Genomic DNA, 25,000 nt, shown 5'->3' with positions numbered 1-25,000 from the left:
GCTCTAGGCTAGTTTCTAACAGCAGACGGCGTTCTAGGTTAGTTTTTAACAGCAGACGGCGCTCTAGGCTAGTTTTTAACAGCAGACGGCGCTCTAGGCTAGTTTTTAACAGCAGACGGCGCTCTAGGCTAGTTTTTAACCGCAGACGGCGCTCTAGGCTAGTTTAACCGCAGACGGCGCTCTAGGCTAGTTTTTAACAGCAGACGGCGTTTAGGCTAGTTTTTAACAGCAGACGGCGCTCTAGGCTAGTTTAACCGCAGACGGCGCTCTAGGCTAGTTTTTAACAGCAGACGGCGTTTAGGCTAGTTTTTAACAGCAGACGGCGTTTAGGCTAGTTTTTAACAGCAGACAGCGCTCTAGGCTAGTTTTTAACAGCAGACAGCGCTCTAGGCTAGTTTTTAACAGCAGACGGCGCTCTAGGCTAGTTTTTAACAGCAGACGGCGTTCTAGGTTAGTTTTTAACAGCAGACGGCGTTCTAGGTTAGTTTTTAACAGCAGACGGCGCTCTAGGCTAGTTTTTAACAGCAGACGGCGTTTAGGCTAGTTTTTAACAGCAGACGGCGTTTAGGCTAGTTTTTAACAGCAGACAGCGCTCTAGGCTAGTTTTTAACAGCAGACAGCGCTCTAGGCTAGTTTTTAACAGCAGACGGCGCTCTAGGCTAGTTTTTAACAGCAGACAGGGCTCTAGGCTAGTTTTTAACAGCAGACGGCGCTCTAGGCTAGTTTCTAACAGCAGACGGCGTTCTAGGTTAGTTTTTAACAGCAGACGGCGCTCTAGGTTAGTTTTTAACAGCAGACGGGGCTCTAGGCTAGTTTTTAACAGCAGACGGCGCTCTAGGCTAGTTTCTAACAGCAGACGGCGTTCTAGGTTAGTTTTTAACAGCAGACGGCGCTCTAGGCTAGTTTTTACAGTAGAGGGCGCTCTAGGCTAGTTTTTAACAGCAGACGGCGCTCTAGGCTAGTTTTTAACAGTAGAGGGCGCTCTAGGCTAGTTTTTAACAGCAGACGGCGCTCTAGGCTAGTTTTTAACTATACATATGCTCACAAACTTGTCATGTACTATAAGTGCTCAATGTACTTACTTGCTTTTATGCCACAAGATTAATGTAAACACAACACACTATGAGCAAATGATGATTTCAGGTTCAAGCAGTAAGTGTAAGATCCTGACGGTAAGGAAAATACGGCTGTTTGTAAAGCACACAGCACCATCTGCTGGTTAAAACTGAGCTCAGAATCAATTCAAGAAGCAGCGGAACATCTCTGAATCAATGCATCACTCTATCGCTGCCATGAACGCTCACCTGGAAGTAAATGAGGAAGCAGTCGAGCTTCTTTTTGCTGGAACCACGGTCAAAGTACTGTCCACAGGTGTCCAGGAGTGTGCAGACCATACGGATGCGAAACAGATGCTCCGGTGGATCCAGAGGACTGGCAGAACCGTCTGTGTTCACGCCAAACGAGATGAAGGAGAATAGAGTCCTGAAGATGACGGCAGACTCCACCATACGATAGTTATACAGCTCACCCAGAAACTTAGCACTGCTGATCCGCCGCTGGTTAAACTTGGGCTGATTCACCTGAGAACACACACACACACACACTCAAATTTACTGCGGGTTTCTTCAAATCAAACATACGACTTTTTAAGACCCTTTTAAGAACACTGTGATTAAAATTTTAGCCTTCTACAGGACTAAACACTAAGGATTGTTTCCTAATAGCCCGGTTACTTCTGTAAGTAGCTTTTGCATTAACTGAAGTTCATGTAAAGGGATGTGTTGCTTTAGTTTTCCTTTTCTGATTAGGGAATTTAATTTGGAGAATTTGGAAACAGCTGTTGTGAAGTGTATTTCTTTGCAATAAAAAACCTGAATATTAAATATTAATATTTGAGACTGGTTATTGCTGATTGAGTGTCAGCCGATTGGGTAACTTTACTTAGACAAAGGAAAATTAAGACCTGTTTAAAATGATTTAAGACCTACAACACAATATTTCAGTGAATTTAAGACTTTTTAAGGCCTAAAATATTGTTTTTGAAATTTAAGACATTTTAAAGGGCACCTATGGTGAAAAATCTACTTTTCAAGCTGTTTGGACAGACATATGTGCAGGTATGGTGTATAGACCGTCATATTAGGGTGATATAAACACACCCAGTGCTTTTTTTTCTAATTTAGCAACATAAAAACGGTGGACCAATTGAAGCTGTTTTCAGATCGACCGCAACTTTACGTAGGAGTGCGGTCCCCCCACCCACTGAATTGATTGACAGCTGCACGTATTAACATGTCCCGGTAGTCATGTGTATAATCATATAAACAAGACCAGACGTGCGCAAAGCAAAGTCTGTGTGTGTGTGTGTGTGTGCGCGTGAACTTTGTGTGACCCTGCCATGCAACTGCACAATAAATACTAATTGGTAAAGTTCTTACTGTAGTATTTCTCACAAACGCTACGTGAGATCTGCTTTCTTTAAGTCTGTCTGTTGTCTGATGCAGCCGAGGGAGGAGATTAAGACACGCAGGAAGGCACGTAGAAACGGTGGGCGGGGAGGACTAGCCTTAAAGAAGCAGTACACCAAAACCGCCACTCAGTGCAAAAATGTCTAAATAGGAATTTAATAAAAGGTATAATAAATAATCTGATGGGTGTTTTGAGCTGAAACTTTACACACACTTTCTGGAGACGCAAAACACTTATATTAAATCTGAAAAAAGGGCTAACCTAGGTGCCCTTTAAGACTCTGCATACATCCTGGATTGTATTCAAATGAATATTAACAATAAACTTAAAATAAAGAAATGATTCACAGACCAATGCCATTAAACACACCCGTCCCTTAACACCGCATGTCAATATGTTGCTTTTATAACTTCAATAGTCATCATAAAATTAGTTACTACAGATTAGCTGCTATTAGTGACTTAGGGCCACATGAAAGTTTTTTCTGAACTATATTTTAATTTCATTTACATTTTTACAACTTCAGGGATTTTTAGGTTTTGTTTCTACACATTTCCATTTCCAAAACGGGGAGAAAATTAGTTGCATCATTCCTTTAGGGTGGACTCACACTAGGCTATTTGAACTGATAGTATAATATAATACACCAGTATGTAATGGTAATGTACCAATAATTCTCACTATTTCTTTTATTTTAGAAAAAAATTGTTTATTGTTTTAAAAAGTGCATTTATTACAGCAATAAACAGGAAAATATTATGAGAATTTCACTGACTCCCAGTTACATTCAGAATAGATTTTGAAGTAGTATTACTCCATCATTAAATGGCCTAGGAGCTCAATACATTACAGATATGCTGACTGAATACGAACCAAACAGATCAGAGAGAGAGAGAGAGAGAGAGTTTTAATTTTATTGCCATTTCAGCTTCAATGGCTATGTCATGGCAAAAAATAAAAATAGATCGGTTTTACCACGCTTTATAAATACCAATTTTCTATAATTATAGAAATATTCTAACAATTAAAAACAGCAATAAATAATATACAAGGTTAAATACACAAATAATAATGATAATAGATAAGATAAAAATCTAAAACAGTTTTTTAAGGTTTCCTTTTGATAAAAATTGTACAATTTTAGACAAATTCACATTTAAAAATATTGCATTTAAAGTCTGTCCAGATAAAAATTGTTGTCTGATAACATGAAAAAAGGGGCAGTCCACAAGAATATGTTTACCTAACAGATCACTCAGATCTTTAGGATCAAGTAAAGTAGAAACTCCAGGAGTTCAGTCAAAGCAGGGTGAATCGGCCTTCATTACTGCGCCCCTCACTGCTGGAATCAGCTTCCAGAAATGATCAGATGTGCTCCAACATTAGGCACGTTCAAATCAGGACTGAAAACACATCTGTTTAGCTGTGCCTTTACTGAATGAGCACTGTGATATGGCCCACAGATCACACTATTACGTCTTTCTGTTCTTTTCATTCTTTTATAACCTGCTTAACACATTTTAATCTGTTTTAATAATTTTTATTCCTTGGTTTTATTTCTTTTAATGCTGTTTATCTTTCAATTACCACTGTGTATGAAATGTGCTGAATAAATAAACTTCCCTTGCCTAATATGTATACCCATGCAGAATTTAACCACCTATATAAACTTTTACAATTGAGCATTGTATAAAAGTACTCACACATACCCACACACACACACGAATGCATACCTCCATGCCGAGGCGAATGTCCTCCAGCACTCCGTCCACCACATGAATGCCCACGTCCTCCTGATACGCCACCAGTCCTGCCAGCAGGTTCGCCACACAGTGGATGCTGTTATACTTCACGTTCCAGATGTTGACCATACAGCAGATCAGGTAACCCTTCACCTCACTGTCATGCCAGGGAAGCTTACGCATCTGCCTCAAAACCTGAACACACACGCACATATAAGATATACACACATATATACGGTTTAATCTTGTAATTTGGTTAAAATAAAACTAAGTAGAATAAAAGTGTCCTTATTTGAAGCATGTGAATGTTTATATGAATGAATGAATCAATTAATCAGTGACTCAAATGATTCATTTAAAGCAGCACACATCACACACCTGAAAACATGTGACCCAGAACCACAAAACCTTTTCTCTTCTGTTGCAGATCAAGGTTTTGTCATGTCTATCCATGTTTATATGGTGATGTGTTTGTGGTTCAGGGTCTCATTTATACACACCTTCTCAGTGGTGACTTTGGACAGGTCTTTATAGAGCAGTTTTCGGATGTACTCCTGCAGCGGCGGCCTCTTCCTGCGCACCGTCTTCTCCATCGGCGGAGGGTTGCAGTAGTAATAAGCGTTTTCCACCATGGTCACGTAGCGCACATCCAGATGCTGAGCCTGTTTCTTGCGCATCATTTGCTCCTGCAAACACACAAACAAACATCAGTGATAAGGAGGAGGCTTCAAGTGTGTGTGTGTGTGTATGAAAACAGTGAATATGCACCAGAAGGACACTCGTGCGCAGGTGAGACTCTGGAGAGCGGAAGAGGAAGCGTCCACATGTCTCCAGCAGTGTGCAGGCCATCTCGATATGATGATGAGAGAAATCAGACAGCAGCATCTGCACACACACACAAGAGATGAGAGAGATGCTGGAAAACAAAAACTCACAAATATTCAGGATTATCAGGAAATGCTTTCAAATTTAATCCAGTACTAATATACATTCACTCATTCTCTTTTCGGCTTAGTCCCTTTATTAATTAAGAGTGGCCACAGCAGAATGAACCGCCAACTTACCCAGCACGTTTTTACACAGCGGATGCCCTTCCAGCCGCAACTCATCACTGGGAAATATCCATTCACACACATACGGACAATTTAGCTAACCCAATTCACCTGTACCACATGTCTTTGGACTTGTGGGGGAAACCGGAGCACCCGGAGGAAACCCACGCGAACGCAGGGAGAACATGCAAACTCCACACAGAAATGCCAACTGACCCAGCCGAGGCTCGAACCAGCGACCTTCTTGCTATGAGGCGACAGCACTACCTACTGCGCCACTGCATCACCCAGTACTAATATACCTATAGTGTATTTCACATATTGTTTAAATAAATACCTAAAGTGCGTTTAAAAAAAAATGTACCTGTATTTTACAAAATATGGTCAAATTTTCCATTAATTTCTGTTTTTATATGCTTGTTTTCATGCTGATTTTTTTGTATTATTTTTATTTTCAAATGAAATGTAATGACACTTTTGTAATTCTGAAAAATCATTACTCCTGTCTTATGAAGTCAATGGGTCCCAGCATTCTTCAAAATAAGAAAAAACCTTATTTATTTATATTTTAATGCCATATCAGCAGCATTGGCTTTATTCATGGCAAAAACCGATACTAAACATACAATATATTACATGCAATCATTTCAGTTTCTTAATAAACATTCACTGTACAAAAAAACAACAACATATAAATAGCAACAACACTGAATGATGTACAATCTTTTAGTTTGATTAAAGATAAATATCCTAAAATCCCTCCAGAAGACACCTTTTCCAACATTTCCCTTAAAACATTTCCTGAATGCAAACGTTTTCTAATATCATTTATGAACACACATTCAATTAAAATGTATTTTCTGGTCAAAATACTCTGACGCAAGTTACAAATTGTTTTATCTTCCCCTTTTAATAAATGCGAGTCCTCAGTAGGTGCCCTCGTCAGACGCTCTGCTCACCTTCAGACAGTGCAGCGTGTCTGTTTTGGAGAACATCTTAAACTTGGCCAACTCTCCGATGAACCTCACCGTCTTATTCTTGGTCTCAATGTTGATTTGGTCCTTCTTTCTGATCTATAAAACACACACAAACACTCGTTGATGTAGTTCTGGACAATATATATCATTCCAGCATCGATATCGCTATCCATTTGTAAATGTACATATGCATTGCACATTCATTTGTAAAGGTATAATATAGACCAGGGCAAACTTGATCCTGGAGGGCTGGTGTCCCTGCATAGTTTTGCTCCAACCCTAATCAAACACACCTGCTTGTAGCTTTCTAGTGATCTTGAAGACACTAATTAGGGTGTTCAGGTGTGTTTGATTAGTGTTGGAGCAAAACACTGCAGGGACACCGGCCCTCGAGGATCAAGTTTGCCCATGCCTGATATAGACTATGTCAATGTGGTGATGTCTTTGGCCCATGAACATTTCCTGCTTGTTGTCAAACTATTTCATAACTATAACAAGCGGCAATTCAATCATAACTTTACATCAAAACACCTGCCATAGCATTACTTATCAACATTTGGACTTTTTTGGACTATCAGAAGCTATAGAAATTGAACATGTAAAACAGGAAATACACTGGGACCACTGTTATTGTTTACATCCTTCAAAATGATGTATACAGATCTATTTGTAATTCCTGATTATAGTAAATAACCGGCATATTACGTTCATATCTGTTTGCATGTGCCCGATTATCAATAGCAACCTGTGCATATTTATTTGTAAATATCTGATTATAGCTAATACAACCTATATATTATGTTTACAGTACATGGATCTGCAAATGTTACCAGTAAATATCCTGCACTTGCTGCTATTGCACTCATGGTTAGACCTAAACTGCATTTCACTGCCTTGTACACATGTGATGAATAAGGTTTAATTTAATCTGATCAATGTACAGTGCGTATCTGAAATAATCACAATGCAGGGTGTACAACGTTGAGCTGGAATTAGAGCTGTTATATTTAATAGCCACAGTACAGACCACATCAGATCTGTGGAGTTTATCTATAACAGTGTGAATCATTTATCGTTTATCATCTGCATATGTTTTAACGCCTGTGACTGTCTGAGCATATCAAGATGGTTTAAAGCATTCAGGCACAACAAATTGAACCATTTGACGCTTTAATAAGGATTAATTTAGTGTACAGTCTTGCAGAAGACTACTCACTGTTATTTTTACATTCGATTATAAAATTTCTGTACCTAAATACCATTAGACTCCCCGGTAAACCCTAAATCAGTGTTTATCAAGGCTGCATGACACTGAGAATATATGCAATATTGCTGTTAAGTGTTGCAAGAATGATATTTCTTATGATATGTAATGATCATACTAAAATAAACATGTGATATTACATTATTCTCTGCTAAATTAAATGAAAAATACACACATTTAGACTTTAAAACACCATGAATAACTGAAAACCTCATTGTCCTCTGTTTCGTCTCCCAGCATTAATGTTTATTTTCAGCTCTAGTTTCACCACAGGTGGAGATGAACATAGTAAGGCTCCATATGATTGGTCTGATTTGGATAAACAATATATGCATGCAGCACACAAACTCTTAGCACATAAAACGCATTCAATCTTGTACACCTCTCAGCAATATTATTTCAATAATTTTGTGATATGTTGTACAGCCCTGGTGTTATTTCATTTTTATCTCAGCTCTGTTGTGTTTATTTATGCTTGTAATTAGTTTATTACTTTTATGGATTATTCAGTCCCATTAATAATTAATCAATCTAAATAAATTATTTCTAAATGGAGCTATTTAAGTCATCTAGTGAAATAGTATTCATATCACTATGATTTTTGCAGCTCGATAATAATATAATAAAATATTAAACTTCAAAAGGAAGCATTCATAGTGGAGAAGGCAATCCCACAATGCACTGCAGCACTCACATGAAATCTGAAATCTCCTTTGAGCATGGAGCAGAGGTCTTCAGCCACGTCAGACATACATGGGTGAAGAGTGGCCACCAGACGGGCGTAAAACGGCAGCAGATCCAACCTGAAGCACACATACGAGCACATTAACACAACTGAGTGAAGATCTGCAGCTCCATCTAGTGGAGAACACAAACACACACCTCTGTCTAGGCACTGTGAACAGAGCACGGACCAACTTCCTGCGGTTTGACTTGGTGTTCATGTTCATGCAGAAGTCCATCGCAGCCTGGAAAAAAAAAAACACATCTTAACATTGCAACTATTCAACAATTTTAAAGATTGAAATAACAAATATATATATATATATATAAACACACACAAAAAAGAACACAAGATAAATTCAATAAAATCGCAATAAATAAAAGTATTTACTAAAAACCTTGAACTGAACAGTTTACATATATGATGGGTATAAAGAATAATCATACAGTTTAAGATATTTTAAAAAATACAAGCTTATTCAATAAAACAAATAAAAACTAAAGTAAACAAAATTAAGAAAAGATTAATAGCATTAAACTCCAGTATTTAGCAAAAAATGTCAAATATTTAACTTCTAATAATTAAGTTAAGAAATCACAAAATTAACAAAGCTGGTGTGTGTGTGTTTGTGTTATTGTGTTGTGTGTTTTGCCCGTTCACCTTGTCAATCAGGTCTCTGTTGATGCAGTTTGGCAGCTGCTGAATGAAAGCGTCCACGATGAGCTTCAGATGAGAGCCGGTGCTGGCCTCATCCTCCTGTTCTGTAAACACAGCACAATGATGCTTACTCATCTATGACACTAACAGCGACACAATGAGCAGAGCATAAAAACACTTACATAATCACACACATAATGAAAATATGCAAAGAAGACAGAATAACGCAACATTTATCTGACAACATTGTTTTTTTCTAGCAGTTAACAAACAAATTCATAACTTAGAGGGAAAAAAGTCATATTAGTAAGATGTCAAATCAAAATAATAATAATAATAATAATAATAATAATAATAATACTAATAATAATAATAATAATACATTATTCATTTAATAATAATAATAATATATATTTATTCATTTAATAATAATAATAATAATAATATATTTATTTAATAATAATAATAATAATAATATAATAATATATTATTAATTTAATAATAATAATGATAATAATAATTATTTATTTATATAATAATATATTTATTTAATAATAATAATAATAATAATAGTAATAATAATAATATATTTATTTATTTAATATAATAATATATTTATTTATTAATAATAATAATATATTATTTAATAATAATAATAATAATAATAGTAATAATAATAATATATTTATTTATTTAATAATAATAATATATTTATTTATTTAATAATAATAAATATTTATTTAATAATAATAATAATAATAATAGTAATAATAATAATATATTTATTATTTAATAATAATAATATATTTATTTATTTAATAATAATAATAATATATTTATTTAATAATAATAATATATGTATTATTAATAATAATAATAATTTAATAATAATAATATATTTAATAATATAATAATAATATATATTTATTAATAATATAATTATTAATAATAATAATCATAATAGTTATTATTATTATTATATATTTATTTATTTAATAATAATAATAATATATTTATATAATAATAATAATAATAATAATAATAATAATAATGATGATGATGATGATGATGATGATAATATAATAATAATCTTATCAAATCTGACCTAAATTAAGAAACTAATGTCCCTCTTTAAAAGCTTTTAGTAGCATTAATAGTAGTAAAAGCATGTCAGAACTTTAATAAAACAGTAAATAAAAAGAGAGCAATCATTTTAAGATAACACACTCAAAAAAAAACTTGATAACAGATGCTGTAGGTTTTGAAGCTGCGCTGATCAGCTTGTTTTGATTATTGTACCTTGCTCATCCAGCAGTTTTTTGGCCAGTTCTTCACTCTCTACTTCATCGGTTGCATCCAGATCCATTGGTTCATCAGTGATGTCCAGCGCCTCCAGCTCCATCTCCAGCTCCTCTGTGCTGTTTACTCTCGGCTCTCTGTAACACACAAGCATCACACAATTATTAGTTACCAAAAAATGTAACGTCCTCTCCATTTAACCATACTCAGTATCCTTATTATTTACAACAATATTTGTATTTCCTTAAATGATCAAGTTAGACATTCTGTTCAGGGTCCAGTAGATTGGAATAATTTACCTGCTAACATTCGATCCACTGCATCATCTGAGGTGTTAAGCAAGCTTTGCTGTCTTATTTTACTTTGCACTGTATTCGTTTTTCCTGAAGATGTTGTTGTTTATGTGGTGATTTGATTCACTGATCTGTACATGTTTTGGTACTATGAATATGCATGTATGTATTCTACTTCCAGCAACACGGTGGTGCAGTGGTTAGCACTGTAGCCTCACAGCAAGAAGGTCGCTGGTTCAAGTCCCAGCTGGGTCAATTGCCATTTCTGTGTGGAGTTTGCATGTTCTCCCAGTGTTGGTGTGGGTTTCCTCCGGGTGCTCCGGTTTCCCCCACAGTCCAAACACATGTGCTATAGGGGAACTGATTAACTAAATTGGCCATAGTGTATGAGTGTGTATGGGTGTTTCCCACTTCTAGGCTGTAAAGCATATGTAGGATAAGTTGGTGGTTCATTACGCGGTGGCGACCGCTGATAAATAAAAGGACTAAGCCAAAGGAAAAATGAATGAATGTTTTCTACTTCCCCTTTTGTTATGTTTTGTTTTTGTTTTCTTGTTATGTGATTGCGCTTAATGGTGGGACCCCCTTGAAAATGAGATCTCAAGTGGTTAATCCTATTGAATAAATACAAATACACTCAAGTGGTTCAGATATCCTGGAGAATGTCTGAAAAAAGCCACCTTTAGCCATGTTTTAATCCACTTATTTTTGTGCACATTTTCGATTATTGCATGAGAAATGCTTGATGGAAACTTCGAGAAGCACATCATTTTTGAACATGAGCATTTAAAAAAAACATGCTCACAATTTAGTAGGATAAACACCGTATTCATAAAGAAAAAAGGATTGAAAACTAAACTAAGCTTCATCAGTCTGCGTGATGTGATGTGGTTTCTGACAGATGCTGATCAGATATAAATGTGTTTCAGGGACTTTGCAGCTTTCCATTGTTGCAGATCTGACATGTTGCTTTACTGATTGTAAAAGGCCTCAGCCCTCTGTCAGTTCTTCATCATCATCACAGTGCTTCAGTATTATTCCTCTTCTAATATTATTCTTGAGCATCTGTCTGTGCTCCCAAAGACATCTCACACCTCCAAAAGCCACCGCATTTACGCGTTCCATCTTCATCCTCTGAGGCGCAGCTCATTTATTAGAGGAGAACAAACACCACAGTGGTGAAATGCACTTAAATATACTTCTCTGATATTTGCTGCCAGTTTAACAGCAAGTGATGTTTTTCTCTTTGCCTCTTTGGATGGAAACGCAGCTTTATTCACTAATGTTTAATGCATTATTTCAGCTGTGCACATATTGGCAGTCTAATCGGCAGCTTTGGATGGAAACATAGCTAATATCATCCATAGTGCAAACAAAAATATAGTCAATTTTTAATTTTTCTCCAGCGTTCTTCCTTTGTGGAAATGATGACTGTTCATTTGTGGGTGAACTGTATTTCAGTACATGCTAGTCTTCCTCAATGAACAGTTTTCTACCTTTGCTGCTCTGGCTGCTCTTCTCGTTGTCTTTGAACAGGATTGCAGGAACAAACGCTTTCAGATCCACCATGTTCTCGTAGAAGTTTCGTGCATCTTCATCCTCCCAGATTCCTCCTTCTAGATCATACTCTCCTGGTTTCCCTGGTGTGAAGATGTCGATGCCCGGACCGTGCTCTGCCATACAAAACCACACAAATCACGCACATGCAGTAGTGCTGTGCATTATCAACATATACAGTTATCATCAGGACAAAATAAAACGTCTGTTTCCTGGTGTTGTAAAATACATTATGATAATACTTTTCAGTATTTAGATTTGCTGAGTAGAATAAGATCATATTCATTTGATAAGTATTATGCAATGGTAAGAAAGTGGACGTTTTAAAAACAATGCAGACTTATGACAGATTTTTGTGCTCTCATATATCAACACAAACTCTCCATGCAGCAGCAGTCGCACCTTCCTGTACGGTTTTGTCCTGGGGCAGCTCCGGCATGTTCTCGTCCAGCAGGTCGGCCAGAGTCTGAGTGTTGGCCAGTAGCTTCTGGTACTGTGTGGCGAACTCCTCATACTGCTTGTGTCTGTCCTCGCTCAGCTCGCCTTTAGAGTGCAGGATACGTCTGGACACACACAAAACACACATACAGTACAATGCTATTTCTTTTTTAACCCTAGTGTGCTGTTAGGTCATTTTCATCCACTCTGGGCTGATTTAGAGTGTTCATTTGGCCACAACTTTCTCTGTGTGTTCAGCAAACTGAATGATTTACGCTGACAAATCTTATTCTGACACATATTTAGCGAAAACACTTTGGAATTTTTTAAATACTCAACAATACACTCTTGGCAAATTTACTCCCCTTTGGTTATGCTGTGGCTGTTTTTGCCCCATTGACTTCCATTATAATTACACTTCTTGATTGTAAAGCCATGACAGCATATAGTCATGCATTCTTGATTGTTGCTGATTTTCCCTGTTGTGAAGAGGTAAATGTGTAACTTTTGCTGTCCGTCATCAGTTAAAGTGCAAGAAAAGCTTAGTTTCTGGCTTTCATATAGAGTATAGTGTGTGAGAGTATATAGTGTGTAAGAGAGACCTTTGCACACTTAACTTGATATGTTTGAGAAACTCTAAATCAGGGGTCACCACTCTCGGTCCTGGAGGGCCAGTGTCCCTGCAGGGTTTAGCTCCAACTTGCCTCAACACACCTGGCTGGGCGTTTCAAGTATACCTAGTAAGACCTTGATTAGCTTGTTCAGGTGTGTTTGTTTAGGGTTGAAGCTAAAATCTGCAGGACACCGGCCCTCCAGGAACAAGTTTGGTGATGCCTGCTCTAAATAATTCCCTCAGCTGTCAGAACACAGTAAGTTTATTTATTTATTGCCACATAAGCAACTTACGGCTATTTCATGGCAAAATGGATGTAAATAAAATATTACATGATAAAAACAAAATTGCATTACAATAAAAAAATTACTTGGACAAATATATTAAATCTAAATAAATAAAACAAAAATATATTCAAAGTTAAATATGATTTTGCAGTTCAATTTTTGATAAATAATTTAAGACTCTTCCTGGTGAAATCTTTTTAAAAATGTCCATCAAATACTCTCCTAAAACAAATCGTCTAATGGTATTAGTTTAGTTTAGTTTAAAACTTTATTAATCCCCTTGGGGCAATTCATTCCGACATGGTGGTGCTTCACATATAACAAAAATGATACATCAACACTTAACATCAAGTACAAAAAAAAAAAAAAAAAAAAACGAACAATAATACATCGATTAACTACATTTATTACGTTTAACAGAATTGCTTCAGGCACAAAAGTAAATTTATAACGATTTGTGGAACATCTTATTGTCCTTAGACATCAACACCTGTTATATCCTCAACACCTGCTGTTCATTATAGTATGCAAGACTTCGCAGGGGAACTCCCAAAATCTTTGAGCACAAATTAATGATGCCTTGAAGACGATTCTTATTATTTATAGACGGTGAAGAAAACCAACAAATAAAGGAAAAAGACAAAATACTCTCAATAAATGAATTATAAAAGGTCTTAAGAATAACTTTCTCTCCATTGAAAGAGTTAAGTTTCCGCAATAAAAACAGTCTTTGATGAGCCTCATTAATAATTATATCTGTGTTTTGATCAAATTTCAACTTGTTGTCAATAATTGTTCCTAAGTACCTATATTCCTCCACAACCTCAACCTGTGTGTCATTGATCAGCACCTTTTGGAGAGCAGGTGTTTTTTTTGCCAAAGTTAATCAGCATTTCTTTGGTGTTTGACACATTCAGGTCTAGTTTCCTTTTATTAAAACTTCCACATTCCAACAAAATATGTTTTATGGTAAGAGCCGCCTGGCAGTAATTACACTTGGGTGTAAACACAGTAAGGCCTAATCCCATTTCTACTTTCGTACCCCTTCCCCTTGGCCCTTGAAACCGAGTGTGAAGGGGAAGGGCTTCAAAATGTACCCCTAAGAATAGGCACAGCACAACAGCACCTGCACACGTCATCATATGTCATCGGGATCTCTTGCTTCATATGAGATCAGACGATGGCGACTGCTGTAGTTATTCCAGTTGTGTTATATTTTAGTATTCTTCAGAAAATCACTGAAGGCATATATCATGTTATAATTACAATATAATGTGGCGATAAGATCGTAACTATACTATGCATTTACACAGTGGCCATATTCATCTATGTGAACACACCAAAAATAGAATTAACATTATAGCAGACACTGTAAAAAGCTCATTCCCAGCCACTAGACTTTTCGGACAGGGTATTTAAGTATCATCGAGTGTCAGAATGTTGTGGGACTGCTGTACAGGAGTTATTATCAGGGATTATAGATCGCCAAATTTAGCGTTTTTTACTTTAGAGTTATTTTTAAAAGCATGGCAGGAGCGCGGTTATGAATATATTAAACCTGTGCTCGTGTTGTAAAAATTCACAATAATGACAGAATACTCATTTGTGGATCTCCTTACTTCCGGGTGCAGCTATGATGCCGCCGTTGTAGATGGTGCATTCTGGGAAATTTTCTTACCGCTTGGTTTCGAGTGTGGTCCTGAAAAATCTCTGTTCGAAGGGGTATCTACCCCTTCCCCTTAGCCCTACGCCTTCAAGCTAAAGAGAATTGGGACAGAGGGTAAGGGGAAGGGCTAAGGGGGAGAGTTGGGATTGGGCCCAAGAATGCACGATTATATGCTGTCATGGCTGTGCAATCAAAAGATGTGATTATAATGGACATCAATGGGGTAAAAACAGTCACTAACATAACGAAAGCGGAGTCAATTTGAACGACACAGGATTAAAAGTGTATCTAATTGGTTTATTATTTTTTACTAGTTAATTCAACTTTATACATGTTAAAAATTCTAATATAACTCAAATATTTCCCAAGTGATGTTTCACAGAGCATGGACATTTATCACAGTATTTCCTACACTGTAAACCCAACAGTCAACTTGATTAAATGAAATGAGTGTCGTTAACTCAAATTTACTGAAAGTTAATTCTACTCATTTGAAAAGAGTTTTGAACTCAGTGATGAAGGTAATGAGTTAATTAAATACCTCATTACTTCAACTTAAATGGAGTAAGTTCACAGTACTCATATAAGATCAGTTTTTGAACTCAAACGGTTTGTAACAATCGGTTTCCTCAAACAGTTTGAGTTGCTTTAACTTATTGGCTTTTACAGTACTCAGTTGGTTTAAATTCTCTTCATTTATTGGGTTTTACTGTGCTCAAATTGCTTTGTTTACTCAAACAGATTAAGTTCACAGTACTCAATAGGATTAGTTTGTGAATTTAAATGGTTTGTTGCAATTGGTTTCCACAAATGGTTTGAGTTACCTTAACTTTGTGGGTTTTACAGCATATAATAGTTTAAATCTTAATTTATTATAATTCTTAATAGTTCAATTTCTTTTTATTTGGTTTGGAATTAAAATAAATAGAATAATAAATAGAAATTAAAAACTGCTAAGGTCAATATTATTACCCTCTTAAGAAATATTTCTTCCCGACTGTTTACAGAACAAGCCACTGTTATACAATGACTTGCCTTAATACCCTAACTTTACCCTAATAATCCAAGTTAAGCCTTTAAATGTCATTTTAAGCTGAATACTAGTATCTTGAAGAATATCTAGTCAAATAGTATGTGCTGTCATCATGGCAAAGAAATCAGTCATCAGAAGTGAGTTATTTAAAAATAATCAACAGCACTTAGGTAATATTTGAAAGACCTTTTTTTTTGTACGTTTATATTTATTTCTTTTTTTTAATGCAGATATGAAGAATATGAACTAATCTGATAATAACAGACCTGTTCTGCCTCTCGGTGTTCTGCAGCTCCCGGTGGTCTTTCTTCAGGTGTTTGGTGAGTGAGGTGAAATACTCGCGCAGCAGGTTCTGGAAGGGCTGCTGTTTCTCCGCATTGATGATCTGGCTGGGAGGGAAGGACAGGCTGAATTTCTCGGCTGCGTTTTTAACTTTGCGCGGCACCAACCCAGCGATATCATCTCCGCAGTGCTTGCAGAAGCTGATAATAACGGAGACGTGAGTGTGGGTCTCTCGATCGGCAGCGATTATATTTTTCAGCTGCTCGTAGATCAACGACAGGCCTTCTTTATCCGTGAACAGCCCTACAATAGTGAGCTCTGCGATGAAGCGCAGGTCGGTGCGCAGTTTGCTCACATTAGGCGTCTTCTCCTCTTTACGTGCCTCAAAGTGTCTCTTCCAGGCGGCGAGTAGAAGTGGTGCGAAATCTGCGTATCTCTGGTGGAAAAGCGAGCAGAGATGAACTGCGCAGCCCACATCAGAGATCTTCAGCTTGGCCTCCACCATGGAGCTCACGGCCTCTCCAATGTATTTGCTGAGGTTAAGCGAGTCAAAATCCTGTGATAAGGAGCCGCGCTGCTGCTCGGTGAGCGTACGGAGCTTTTTGACAAAAGCTGTGTTTTTCTTGAGGCTGGAGTCCAGGCGGCTGAAGAAAGCCTCTTCTGGACGGGTCTCCTGAGCGTGCTGGTTCTTCACTCGCAGGTCTTTTCGGCCATGGTGTCGCTCCCAGGCCTCCTGCTGGAGCTGATCTGCTTCCTCCTTTTCTCTGAACACACACACAAACACCATTAGAAATAGGGCTGCATGTTATTTGAATAATCTGATATTGCAGTATTTGATTGTTCTGGGATATGAATCTTCCTACGCACAAATTACACCATCAGAAACATGCATGGCCTGCAATACAGAGTCTTTATATCAATTTGCGGCCGTCATTATTTTTTCCAGGTAAAGATAAACACTGCAGTCCTCTCACCTGATCTGCGCAGCCTCCTCCTCTCTCTGCCGTTTGGCTTCTTCCTCCAGCAGTTTCTTCTCCTGCTCCTCCTGCCGTTTCTTCTCCTCCTCCTCCTTCTTCCTCTGCTCCTCCTCAGCTCTCTGCTTCTCCTCCTCTTTCTTCTTCCTCTCTTTCTCCTCCTTCTTCCTCTTCTCCTCCTCAGCTCGTCTCTTCTTGTCCTCCGCCGTCTTTCCTCCGTCCTTCTTGCCGCTCATCTTGTTCTCCTCTTTGTTTTTGTCTCTGGAAGCGCCGCTCGGTCGCTCTGCGTCTCTGTCCTTGCTGAACGAGCCCGTCTCTCGCTCCTCCATGTTGACGGACTTCTTGCGTTCAGCAGGCATACTGCCACTGCACAACACAGCAACAATTCACACAATATCTGTTAATGACTGCAAACAATGGCATGGAGAATATATATAGGCTAAATATAATGCCATGCTGCCTGATAAAGATTTAGCACTTTAAATAACCCACAAATAAACGTGCATTACAGAAAATTATATTAATTACACTGTGCACAACATACTGTTTTGCAATGCAAGGTATTTTTTGCACACTTTGTAAACATCTTGCAATGCAAAATTAAATGCTGTTTAGTGGAGTGATTACCAAAGTGTGGATCACAGGATCATCACAGGGGGTAGAGCTGGTGATTTCCAAAAGTCAAAATAAATTTTATTAAACTATTAGAACGACCATATTTTACCCAAAACCCACAGAAGATAAAAATAGTAGTTAATAGCTACATAAAAATACAACAACATAAAAAAACAGCCTTTCTTTCAATAATTTTGTTCATCGGAGCGGTGTGTTTACGTTAGATCAACAACACAGCAATAGCATCAGCAGCAGCAGATTGATTTTATAGCACCAGGTTGAACTTTCTGACACCATTATGGCAATTAAATACATTCAAAATAAATACAGGCCACAACTGAACATTCAGGAAGATCTCTAAGAGACTTGTGCTGAAGACGTTGTGTCCAGCAGTCTCTGTAGTTCAGGTTAATACTGAAGTAAACAAATGAATAAATGACTGTAATAAATTGATATGGTTGTTAGACTGTTGCACTTTTTTGTGTTGTTAATACGCTCGTGTTTATATAGGCCTATTGGTGTGCACGCAAAGTTTGTATATTTATAACCACCTCCGATGAATCAGCAAGTCGTGAGTCACAACTATTGTTATTTTTAGGGTCGCAGGCTGCAAAGTTTGGGATATTTTGGGATATAATTGCATACATTTTAAAAAAATACTTAGCACATTTCAAACAAAAAAGAGAATTAAAAATATATCGTAAAAAAAAAAAACATTAATTTGTGTTTGTGTTTTATCAATTTGCAAATATATTTATATATATATATATATATATATATATATATATATATATATATATATATATATATATATTAATCTAATTTGTATTAAAATAATGTACCAAATAATTGCTTGCTTGTATCAAAAGTTTTGTATTGTGTCCTTGAGTGCCTTGAAAGGTACTATGCAAAATAAAATGGAGTCATATACATTGAAATGCAAAAACAAAAGCATACCTTTTAAAATAGGTGATACTTTTACTCAAAGTGTGCACTGAAAATGATTATTCTGTATACAATACACTAGGACTGCACGATATTGGGAAAAAAAAATAAAAAATCAATGCCATATTTTTTTTATTCTGTAATATATATATATATATATATATATATATATATATATATATATATATATATATATATATATATATATATTTACATTGCAATATGAATACAATTTTTAGGGTCGCAGGCTGCAAATTTTGGGATATATTTGGGATATAAATGCATACATTTTAAAAAAATATTTAGCTCTTTTCAAACAAAAAAGAGAATAAAAAATATATCGTAAAAAAAAACATTAAATTGTGTTTGTGTTTTATCAATTTGCAAACATATATATATATATATATATATATATATATATATATATATATATATATATATATATATATATATATTAATCTAATTTTTATTAAAATAATGTACCAAATAATTGCTTATTTGTATCAAAAGTATTGTTATATATTTTGTTATATTGGAATGCAAAAACAAAAGCATAACTTAGGTGAAATAGGTGACACTTTTACTCAGGTTGGGCACTGAAAATTATTATTCTATATACAATACACTAGGACTGCACGATATTGGGAAAAATAAATAAATCAAACAATGCAATATTGTTTTTATTCTGTAATATATATATTTACATTGCAAAATGAATACAATTTCAGCAGATGTATTGAATGATTATTTGGAAAGAAGTGCATACACATAAAATATAAGAAACAATCTATAAATTCAATAAAGACAGATACAAATGATACAAACAGCATTTTATTGTTTTTCAGGGAGTCGAGCTGTATTCAGATATACAGTAATTAAATAATCAAATGTATATTATTACTGCATAGTCTTCATTTTACAATATAATTCAATAGAATTTATCGTTATTCCTTTGTCAAAGTTAAAAACATTGCAATTTCTTATGCCTGAATGCTACACAACATTGCGTATACTCATGTTGTGACTAATGCAATGTTCAAGTTGCGATATCGATGCTGAAATGATTCATTGTGCAGCCTTACAATATACACTATTATTTTATATTAATATTTCGCACTTATAATTGAGTTTTGCAAAGGGCACATTGCTTGTGATTTTGTGTTGACAAACAAAATTCATGTTGCTTTCTTCAATATTTTTCAAGCTAATCAACATTTGTATTAAAAAAAAAAACACACTTAAAAGTACTGCACATTGTGTATAGTTTTGCATTGAAAATAGTGTTTAAACTTTAATAAGTCACTGTGAATGTCAGTCACTGCATTATGGGATACATGATCATAGTCTGTATTTGTCTGTTGTGTTCTGTACATTTTATTTCATTAAAGAAAGTTTATATATAAAGATAATAAAAGCAGTGCTACAATCAAGTATGACTTTAAAACAACATTAGCACTATTTAACTGATCTTGAACAATGCTGTGCTTTAATTGGCTTGATAAGATTTCCCCATTTAGAATATTTTTACATATCATTCAGGAGATATTTTGCTAGTACTTCATTATTTATTATTAGGGAGAAAGTCCAAAAGTGTGAATATAAATCCAACTTTACTCCAGCATCAGTAATGGGACGTTTTTATATTTGCACATTCGTTCATTTTTTAACCGTGACAACTTGTGACATGATCTTAATAATGTTTACCATGTTATTTTTGAGTATTTGGTCTGAAATAGCATGCAGGTATGACTTGGCTCTGTTTAACTGAGTGTGGACAATGTTGTACCTTAACAGGCATTGACTGATAACATGATTTCTTTATTTAGCATTTGCAAAGAATAGTTTCCTGAAATTATATTAAGGTGAAAGTCCAAATGTGAGAACATAAAACCAAATGTACCTCAATATCAGGCTTCATGTGTGTGTGTGATCAGATAGTGACGCATTAACACTGTATGAATGTGCATTTTCATCAGCAGAACTGAACACCTTGCGGGTGTATCAGAAACATCGACAGCTCACATTCAGGAGAACCAGTACTTTCAGCAGTTCTTCCAGCGCGTAAAAATAATTAAAGACTAACTCATGCACTTCTTAAACTCGGCTGTGGATACTGCGTGTAGTGGGTGATATAATAACGCCTCTCAACAAACAAACATCAACAAACAGACCAACCCACGACATGACAACAAACTGCAACAGCTGCATATTAAAACCCAGATAAACAAATATTAACATCACCTCGCTCTGACATCTCAAAATAATGTCACTTCCTGACAAGCAGTTCATTTATAGCCCACATCTAATCATTTTAACGAAGCGAGTTGATGTTTTAACCGAGTGTTTGGATTAGCTTTAGCCATTAGCTCCCATCAGACTGCTCGTATATTAAGCATGAACACGTTTGTCTGCGAACAGCCAAACTAACAAAAAGAGAATTATTTTCTGCAACTCATGTAAACGCAGACGTGTTTAGTATAAAATATCGAGCTTACCTCATGTGTTTGTTTTAATATTCATAAGTTTAAACTGTAAATGACGGCGGTTGATACTTTTCTATATGAGGACCCCTGAATGTGGAGCCCCAAACGTGCCTGATCAAAACAATTATTCGCCCACCAGATAGCGTTAAAATCATAGGTTAAAATTTAACTCAGATAAATACATTTTAAAAAATCAACTAGGATAACAACCCGCATGATTCCGAAGTTAATTTTATAATGTTACGGCAAGTAACAGTGCAAGCTTTCATGTTTTGTGTTGTTTTATCTAGCTACAGTGATGATTCCCCCCAAAAACGCTGTCATTTAAGTTACATTACAATATAAAACGGCAATCGGCCGAAATAACCAAAACATGCCAGTTCAAGACGATTATATATATTTACATGACATATTTTTAAACAACACGATACCTATGTTTTAACCTCAGATTAGTTAAGAAATCCACATTTGGTGCAATAACCCTGATTGCAATTCTCTGGGAAAATACACTATATATAATTTACAATGGTATTTTATTTGAAATGAATAATAAACGTTATTAAACCTTTATAAAACAAAAACATACATTTACATACACACATTTTACTCAAATATAGATCTAGTACATCCAGAAAAACTGAGAATTATTAATTGGTCTGTCATTGTTCCCCATATATTGTTATAATTATAAAAGTAATACTCGGTTTTTATAGATAATCAATACTTTTTTAGCTGTTTTCATATTCGTGACCTGCAGGTGGCGCTATTGGCGCATAACACACAATACTATAGTGTTTTTGAACCATTGACTACTGCACTAAATGTTTTATACTGTATATATTATAGTATGTTTGTTAATGAATGCTCAGCATACTGTAGTAATAACTTTAGTGAACTGATAAATACTTTACACTTTAGATTTGACTAACAGTGGTGTGCTGTAGTGTATTATATCCTATAGTTGCGATAAAACTACAATATTGGGTCATTTGTTTATATTACTATAGTCGTTGTGTTACTATAGCAACTGTCGAATGCCCCAACATATTAATGACTATAGTTGTTGTGTTACCATAGCAACTGTAGAATCACAACAACAGATTGACTATAGTTGTTCAGTGACCATAGCAACTGTAGAACCATCACAACAGATTAATCACTAAAGATGTTGAGTTACCATAGCAACTGTAGAACCACCACAACAGATTGATGACTAAAATTGTTGTGTTACCATAGCAACTGTAGAATGAATCACCATAACAGAATAATGACTATAGTTATTGTGTTACCATAGCAACTCCAGAATCACTACAACAGATTAATAACTATATTTAATGTGTTACCATAACAACTGCAGAATCACCACAACAGATTAATGACTATAGTTGTTGTGTTACCATAGCAACTCCAGAATCACCACAACAGAACAAATAACTATATTTAATGTGTTACCATAACAACTGCAGAATCACCACAACAGATTTATGACTATAGTTGTTGTGTTACCATAGCAACTGTAGAATGAATCACCATAACAGAATAATGACTATAGTTATTGTGTTACCATAGCAACTCCAGAATCACTACAACAGATTAATAACTATATTTAATGTGTTACCATAACAACTGCAGAATCACCACAACAGATTGATGACTATAGTTGTTGTGTTACCATAGCAACTCCAGAATCACAACAGAACAAATAACTATATTTAATGTGTTACCATAACAACTGCAGAATCACCACAACAGATTTATGACTATAGTTGTTGTGTTACCATAGCAAATGTAGAACCACCACAACAGATTAATTCAAGTACTTTATAGAATGGTTCACAAATGTTGCTGCTAGAAGGGATACAGCTGTGGCTAGAAGTTAACAAGTATGATTTATTTATTACCTATTAAATAGTATTTTATTAACACCTACCCCAAACTCTACTCTCACGGTAACGTACAAATATCACTTACTGTTGTACAGAGTCACAAAAAGTATGCAATATTGATGTTGTCATTAAACACGTACACACAGACATCACTTATATGCTATAAAGCTGCATGTTAACTATGTTTATATGTAATAACTTATATTTGATTGTAACTTTCACTTATTTTGATTGTAATGCTGTAATGTGCATCTCTTGTAAGGCTATTTTAAAACAATAATTATTGTAAAAAGCACTATATACAATTGAACTTGAATTGAATGTACCCACAGCTGTATCCTATCTAGAGTTTACCATACACAAACAGCACAGTATTGACTATAGTGTTTCTGCTATAGATGCTGACAGAGGCTGTGCACTGTAATGTCAGTCATATCATATTATTTTCTCATATAGAGTGAGTCTGGAGGAGCAGGTTTGATGTGCTGTGGGAATATATCTGGTCAAGGACGTGATAATGATGATGATATGAGGATCTCCATTATCTGACAGACAGCAGATCACATTCAACGCACACTAATGCCAACAACAACACCTGCCATAGTGAAGGTGAACCCTCAGACAAATCTGCATGAGTATTGAGCTGCAGCGCTCCAAAACTTGTTTCATCTCTCTAAAAATAATTACTATATATTACAATTGCCACAAAATAAACATAAAAGGTACTTGGGTGTTGTTTTTTTAAACTAAATCAATAAAAAAGTATGTGTGTGTGTGTGTGTGTGTGTGTGTGTTTACGATATCTGTGAGTACTTATCTGTGTGTGTACTTACATTATCTGTGTGTGCATTTATCTTTCTGTGTGTATTTATCTGTCTCTGTCTGTCCGTGTGTGTATTTATCTATCATAAGCACAGCAGTGTGTGTGTGTGTGTGTGTTTATGAGTGTGCATGCTGCAAGTCTGCTTTAACTGCCTGGTAGAGTCTGATGAGTGTGTTACTCCAGATCTCTCTCTGTGTGTCTGTGTGTTTCTGCTGGATCTGCTGTGCGGTGAACACCAGTGTGAGGACGGTGCGCTCGAAGTCCTCCAGACGTAGAGTCCCGTGCCGCTGCTCCAGACCCGCACTGACCCGCAGGATCTCAGAGAGGCTTCTGGGAAGAACATCCTCACACAGGACCTCCAGAACCTGCAGCCGCCGCATGGAGGACAGCTCCGCATCTGGCACATGCAGCGTCCCGCGCACCGCGTCCATGAAGCCGCCGGACAACAACACCTGAAACACACGCATGATAATGTAATATAATATAATATAATATAATATAATATAATATAATTAATATAATATAATATAATATATAATATAATATAATATAATATAATATAGTAATGTAATGTAATGTAATATAATATAATATATAATATAATATAATATAATATAATATAATATAATATAATATTTAATATATAATTTAATAAAATAGAATATAGTTTAATATATTACAATATAATATAATATAACTTAATATAATATAGTATAATATAATATAACTTAATATAATATAATATAATATAATATAATATAATATAATATAATATAATATAATAATGTATAATATAATAATGTATAATATAATATAATATAGTATAATATAATATAACATATTATAATATAATGTAATGTAATATAATATAATACAATATAATATAATATATAATATAATATAAATAATTATTTAATATAA

At 35.3% G+C, this 25,000-nt stretch overlaps 2 protein-coding genes across 2 annotated transcripts in view; both read right to left on the bottom strand.

Annotated features, from left to right (window-relative positions):
* upf2 (UPF2 regulator of nonsense mediated mRNA decay) overlaps positions 1–21,520 on the bottom strand; it is a 33,939-nt gene extending 12,419 nt beyond the window's left edge. The window contains 14 exon segments of the mRNA XM_056456267.1: positions 1,305–1,580; positions 4,203–4,406; positions 4,712–4,897; positions 4,980–5,096; positions 6,223–6,336; positions 8,199–8,307; positions 8,387–8,472; positions 8,889–8,989; positions 10,185–10,312; positions 11,910–12,150; positions 12,437–12,597; positions 16,338–17,117; positions 17,328–17,693; positions 21,383–21,520. Coding sequence (XP_056312242.1) covers positions 1,305–1,580; positions 4,203–4,406; positions 4,712–4,897; positions 4,980–5,096; positions 6,223–6,336; positions 8,199–8,307; positions 8,387–8,472; positions 8,889–8,989; positions 10,185–10,312; positions 11,910–12,150; positions 12,437–12,597; positions 16,338–17,117; positions 17,328–17,693; positions 21,383–21,387 — 2,874 coding nt within the window. The 5' untranslated portion in view covers positions 21,388–21,520.
* A 1,274-nt stretch (positions 21,521–22,794) lies between these two features.
* LOC130223434 (protein FAM180A) overlaps positions 22,795–25,000 on the bottom strand; it is an 18,158-nt gene continuing 15,952 nt past the window's right edge. Inside the window, exon 4 of the mRNA XM_056456266.1 lies at positions 22,795–24,531. Within this exon, the coding sequence (XP_056312241.1) occupies positions 24,196–24,531 (336 nt within the window). The 3' untranslated portion in view covers positions 22,795–24,195. The remainder of the gene's footprint in view (positions 24,532–25,000) is intronic.

This window comes from Danio aesculapii, chromosome 4, assembly GCF_903798145.1.
Source record: "Danio aesculapii chromosome 4, fDanAes4.1, whole genome shotgun sequence".
Taxonomy (NCBI): Eukaryota; Metazoa; Chordata; class Actinopteri; order Cypriniformes; family Danionidae; genus Danio; species Danio aesculapii.
Note: the sequence above shows the minus strand (reverse complement) of the source record. Positions and strands in the feature narration are given on the sequence as shown.